The 6,480-nt window shown below is 39.2% G+C and overlaps 1 protein-coding gene across 3 annotated transcripts in view; it reads right to left on the reverse strand.

The window, feature by feature from the left end:
* The window catches only part of whrna (whirlin a), a 107,409-nt gene extending 103,252 nt beyond the window's left edge, over positions 1 to 4,157 (reverse strand). For all 3 annotated transcript variants that reach the window (XM_016286155.1, XM_016286156.1, XM_016286154.1), the window contains exons 1-2: positions 3,667 to 4,157; positions 2,018 to 2,923 (exon numbers count right to left, since the gene is read on the reverse strand). In XM_016286155.1, coding sequence (XP_016141641.1) covers positions 2,018 to 2,752 — 735 coding nt within the window. In that variant the 5' untranslated portion in view covers positions 2,753 to 2,923; positions 3,667 to 4,157. The remainder of the gene's footprint in view (positions 1 to 2,017; positions 2,924 to 3,666) is intronic.
* Positions 4,158 to 6,480: the final 2,323 nt, after the last annotated feature.

The following is a 6,480-nucleotide window of genomic DNA, read 5'->3' on the forward strand; positions in this document are numbered from 1 at the left end:
GGTAGGTCACATGATAATGACAACATGATGAATGTTGTATGTTTGGACTTCATTCATACTATAAAGAACCTTTTTATTAGTCGCAAAGCAATTACTTGTTCAAAAGAAGCACCCACTGAAGAGAGTATGCAATTTCCGACACAGATACTGTTACGTTTACCATGAGTTCCACCAACTAGAATTTTAGCTGCATTGGAACGTGTGAAGTTGTCACAACTTCTATTAAAAAAAGGTGTATTATTTTGGTGTTTATTTCTGAAAACACCAAAATAATCCAAGAAAGAAAAAGCAAAACGGATAAGGTTCAGGGTTCATTTACACATCACAAAGGTGAACAGAGCCCAGAGGAAATCCTCACTGTAACTAAAATAGATGTTCTTCCTTCTACTAGAAAAATGAGAGATAACTCTGCCTGCTAGCATTCAGGGAGCACAGGAAGGCACCGATCAAATGTACACTGTGCTGAAATTATCTGCACCTAGCAAAACCCCCGTCTATCTCTCTCTGTTCTGGCTGCTCAGACAGTTCTTGTGTCTTTACCCAGGCTATGTCTGCATTACATGAGAACAAGAGAATCAAGACAAGCAGAAGGTCATGTTCAGCCTGGGGGAGAGGCTCGTCCATTTACTCATGCAGATCAATATGATTAACTGGGAGGAAGCAGCCTCCCCCCTCTGCCAGCTTCTGTTTAAGAAAGGCAGCATGGCAGGAATTTATACCCTGCTGCTCAATTGTGCCAGTTTTCCCCCAGGGAAAGAGGGCAACAATGATATAGAAAGGCGGCAAACTGTTCATGTTAATTTTCTCTTGGCACACAACTCTACAGAGATTCCCAAACATGGGGATAGGAGAGAGTCAAACAAGCAGTATCAGTGGAATGGCTATGTGCCAGTACTTTGAAATATGCTTGGGATGTGCCTTATCTTCACTTTCAGATGCTTTCATGTTTTGTAATGTTGTCAAAAATATGATCACTGTAAAATTATAAAATTATGGCCTCATTTGAGGTTCCCCAGATTGCCACACTGGTGTAAGTCTTTGGAGAAAATCTAAGCACTTTTTGAAGATTGCCTCAAAGTGAACTTCAATATGTTTTTTTAAGAGCATCAAGCTTGTTGCTTATTATTATTGGCAATGTTTAGATTTCTAGTAGAAAATAATGGGTACTTCAGAGAATTGCCCTTTTAGAAATGGCGCTTAGAGTTTCTCCTGAGAGGTCCACCGGTGTCTGTGCTGTGGCACATGAAGATCGGTGGTCTTAATACAACTGACACACCATACGATTCTTGGGAAAAACCTTTTGAAAAAAATTGCAATCTAGAACAATGCTTGTTTCAGCACCATGGACAGCACACAAAATCTCATTAATAATGAGAAAATTGCCCAAAATTGTGCAATTACTTCATTTAAATTATGATTCATAGAGAGTATGTGAAGGATTAGGCAAAGTCAGCTCTTCTTTTAAATGACAACAGCACAATGAAATGCCTTTACACTGAAATACTGAGTATATCCAGAAACCTTCACGTGACAGCAAATGTTACTGATATAAAATTGATAAGCCACGTGCAATCGTTTAATTATAGCTAATCCATACACACTTATCAATAACATCAACATTTGTAGAGGCCTTTCTGGCTAACACATATCAATAAAAGTGAGCATTTATCATTCTGGTCCTTCAAGGGTCACTTTCAGCTGCTTGTCTTGCATTAATAATCAATCAAGAAAGAAGGAGTGCAGTCTGTTCCCTGTGGTCAAATGACTGGCCACAATCAGGTGATCTAAACGTGGCTACAAAATCTGTAGGTGCAATCTGTGGGTGAAGTAATATTTAGTTTTTCAAAGAAGAAAAAACTGCATGGTTCCCATATCAACAACAGCATGTGTGAATGAATCGGTCAAGGAATAAGTAAATACATTTTCTTTAAATTATCACATATTTAAGTAATATTATTCACAGTAACTTAACCATAAAAAATATTTATACAAATTATATTAAAGGAAAAAAGCTTACCTTAACTGCCTCAGCGTGTGTGACCCGGTCAAACACTTTGTCATTAACTTTCATTATCTGATCTCCAATTCTCAAGCCCTCCTTTTCAGCCAGTGATCCCGGTTCTACCAGTGACACATAGATCCCAACTCCATGCTCGGATCCTCCGCGGATGCTAAATCCCAAACCCTCGTTGCTCTTGTGACGCTTGAGGGTCACCTGTCGGATCTCTCCTGGGGGCTCCGGTAAGAAATTTCTTCCCAGTAAAGGAATAAGAGTCGCTGTCCCATCGCTGCTGGTGCTGATAGTGTCAGGAGACCCGCGCAGAGCGGCTTGAGACGCGGAAGTAGGCGAGAAGTGAGCCCCGTGTGTTGGACTCAAATTAGCAGCCTCGTGGGACCCGTCTGGGTCACCATTGCGCGCAAGAACGTCGGATTTCAAATAGAGACCTTCTGATGTGTACTGATCGAACAGAAGCTGGTCCGAGCGCGGGATAACTAGCCGCAGCATGGGCAGAAGCTGGCGCTTGCTCGGGACGTTCAGTATGACTTTAAGCGTCTGGACCAGGTCGTACACATTGCGCTTGGAGTGGTACACGTTGAGGCAGTGGATGAACTGCTCTCTCTCGAGGTCGCAGAGCAGCAAGTTGAGCGCGTTGTGAAGCTTCTTGACGTTGGCAGAAAGGGTACGCGCGCTAGACGCCACGGAGTTGCCCGAGGAAGAGTTGAGCGACAGGCGCTCCAGGTCTGTGCTCATCCTCGCGCCCTTTGCCTGGATCACAGAGCCACGCGGAAGCGGTGGGGTCCGGCGAGCATTGCAGTAGCACCGCAACCGAGTCTACAGGAGTCTGCGGAGCGGCGCATGGCACTGCGATGCCTTGATGTTCACTGTCATAATTAATATTACACCAAACGGGTCACAGAGGACCTACAAAACCAAACACATACATCTAATTAGGCCAGTATCCTAAAGCACAAATAATAAATAAATAAAAAGTTTGGAATTGAAATAAACACTTAAAGCACGCTGTAAAAAAGTAATAATGTCAATGTCTAGTTACAATCTAGTTACATTTAGTTTGTTTGTTATAATTTATACAAGGAATTATGACGTTAGGTAACATTCTGTTTTTAAGAATAAAAATAAGAATAATTTATGGGGAAAATTCAAAGATTTCCATGAGTAAACCATGTTTTATGTCATTTTTATGTTTAATTTTAATTATGCCAATTGGAATGTTTTACATTTTATGTTGTGTAGTTAATGTTTGCTGCATTAATTTAACGTCATGTGTTACCTGGATAGATAACACCGTGATCTGTCACTGTTATGAAACAATACACATTTTTTCATTCATTCATTCATTCATCCAATCAACATTCAATGTTACCAGATATATTATTAGTAGTAGGCTACATCGAAAGTTTAGTGACAGACAGATGGAATTGCGCAAGATATGTTTGAATATTAACATTATATGATTTAATGGCATACGAATATGAATTTAATAATACAGTCATCAAAATTCCATCCCATCATCAGAGCATTTTAAATTTATAGAAATATGACATGTGGAATTCAGATGGAAAACCGACAACTGTGATCGCCAGAACTTTAGAAAGAATCTAAAAAACGTAAATAAAAGCCATATATTAGACATGAAAGTGCACCTTCCAAATAACACCGACAGAAAGCAGCGCGCTCCGGTGCGTCTTGCGCTCGCGAAACAAGGGTCAAGTGGCCAGTGCGTCTTCTCCAATATCTCTGTCGTCAACAGTGAACCCCTTATGGAGGAGTTTAGGATCTTTGCCCAGAAATCCAGAGCTTTACAACCACCATAATCACACGAATGCGTTCCCGTTGATTAGTTTTCGTTCGGTTCTAATCCACTCGTCCTGTATTTGGAGGATATGGCACCCAAACTAAAACGCGAAGTTGTTATCCTTTGGCACGCTCATATCAGAAAGTTGAAACGCGCTTTAGTCCTTTGGAAAGTGCGCCAGTTGTATTACATAGACAAAAAAATCAAACCGGTTGGAAAGTTATTCGTTGCGTAAGTGCGCAAAGAAACAAAGTAACACGGCACGGAGATCGACTGTCTTCGTCGTCTAGCCTTCAGCTGTCGGAGGGGCTCGACTGAACTGGCTCGCTCCAACGCGTCCCTACACAGGAAATGACGCAGCTTATGTGGCGCGCGTAAGTTGCTTAGTAACCAACAACACAGGAGTGAGGCGGGTGCGCGCAGGACCTGCAAATACCCATCTGCTTATTTTAAGAGCTATGTTATTTACAGTCACTGAGATACTGCTAGCCGTAGATTTTTTTTATTAATATTGAATTCGTTTTTATTGTTGTATTTTCCGTTTTCATTTGATTTTTACTTACATAGTTTTTGTCATTAAAAAAACAGGGTTTTTTTCTATTCATATTAAATAAGTAAATTAAACAAAGTTGTAAGTATCACTATATATATATTATACAGATATACACAGTGTTAGTTACATGTAACGGAATTACATAATTTAATTACAAAATAAATGTAATTGTAATCAGTTACAGTTACTGAGAAAAATGTGTAATTAAATTACAGTTACTTGTGAAAATGTAAATGATTACAAAGGGGGTTACATCTGAATTTTTTTCACACACACACGAACACAGATTTAATTGATTTCTTTCCCAAAATGCACCGACTGCTCTAAAATATGAGACACCAATGTTTCAGGATTTTAGGCCATATAGGACAGAATAAGACACATGCTTATTCGATAACTGTTTTATTTCCTTTTTTGGGTTTATGTATATGCTTTATTTTTTTAGATTAACTGTTTTTTCCCAGGCATTGTGAGATGCCAGTGTTTCCTGTCATAGCTATGCAAAGATTTAATTTCAAAAGCAGTATCATAGCTATTAAACTATTTAATTTTATGATTTTAAATCTGTAATTAACCTCAGATTGATCTCAAAGTAAGTCTGATGTTGTGGAGGCTGTGCTTTAAAGAGGACATCAGAGGCCCATTTTCCACAAGTTGGCATGATTCTTTAAGGCAACATACTTTGGTTAAAAGTTCTCAATGGTCGTGTAAAACAACACCCTTTTTACCTGGTCAAAAACAGCAGTGTTCACAGCGACCCATTTCGGTGCATGACTCTTTAAATGATAATGAGCTCTGCTCACCCCGCCCCTCTCTTCTGTGGAAGAGCAAAGGCGATTTGCAAGTAATTATAAAAAATATAAAGTGTGAGATTTAATTCTTCTGGAGGTGCAGCTGGATCACGAACAGTGGGTACTGATCCATCCTTGAGTTTGAACTTTTTAGCAAAACCTGGATTGAATTGTCCCTCATTCAGAAAGCAGACTAGAGTAAAATGATTTTCGCAGTCATAAATGAATTTAGGTGTATTCGGTGGCGCATTACCATCAAAAACAGAACTAATCCACTGTGTCCTCAGTGGCTCTGATGTCGGGATGTTCTTCTGCATCCAACTACAAAACACCTGCATTGCTTACATGACTGTTGTCGCTGCAGCTGCTGGAGCGCAGAGAAAATTACAGGCAGCGTACAATCAGCTGAGGGCGGAGATATGCAAATACGGGACAGCATGTCAGCGGTCGTGGGTGGGGCCTGAGGTCATACTGCTACTGTAAGGTTAACCCTACCTGGTTTATATGTTTGAAAATTATTAACAGTTGAAAACATTAGAAATTTAGAAAAGTAATCAAATGTAATCAGTTACATTACTTTAATAAAGTAATTAAAAAGTTACACTACTTATTAAATTTTAAATAGAGTAACTTGTAATCTGTAACCTATTACATTTCCAAAGTAACCTTCCCAACCAGGTATATATATATATATATATTATATACTGTATATATGAAGAATTCATTAGCAAAAACAGATAACTCCGTTTTTGACAATTTAAAAAAAAATCATGTTTTTTCATTGTGCATTCCAATTAATCTCAATCAAACTGCAGTTGGGTTCCTTTGATTAGGTAAAAAAAAAAAAAAAACCCCGGCCACCTAACACAATAAAACTCAATAAAAACATAACTTAATAAAAAAACAACAAGAGAAACAATTACATTTTTGGTTAAAATAGAAAAACATAACCTACTAGTAAATCAAGAAACCAGGTTAATACTCTAAAGTGAATGTCCCTCAAGGGTTTTAGATGCATCCTTCAATCATGTTTTACCTCTCTATAAACATTTACAGCTCTGACCACATTAGTACGGTTCACATTACGGGAGTACATGATGGAAAGCCTTTAAATCAAAATCCTTTACAGCATTTCAGAACTGATCCCATAAAGCAGAACACTGAAATCCTGCCATAAATCTGAGTCAGCATTCACACATCCAAAGCCGAATGGGTTTCTGGCCGGCACTGGCACAGGTGCAGATGGTGACGTGCGTCAAGAGATGACAGCTGGATATACCTGGTCAGAATCTCAACCCAGCTGAGCTTTGACCACGCG

The sequence above is a fragment of the Sinocyclocheilus grahami genome, unplaced genomic scaffold, assembly GCF_001515645.1.
Source record: "Sinocyclocheilus grahami isolate Dianchi unplaced genomic scaffold, SAMN03320097.WGS_v1.1 scaffold207.1, whole genome shotgun sequence".
Taxonomy (NCBI): Eukaryota; Metazoa; Chordata; class Actinopteri; order Cypriniformes; family Cyprinidae; genus Sinocyclocheilus; species Sinocyclocheilus grahami.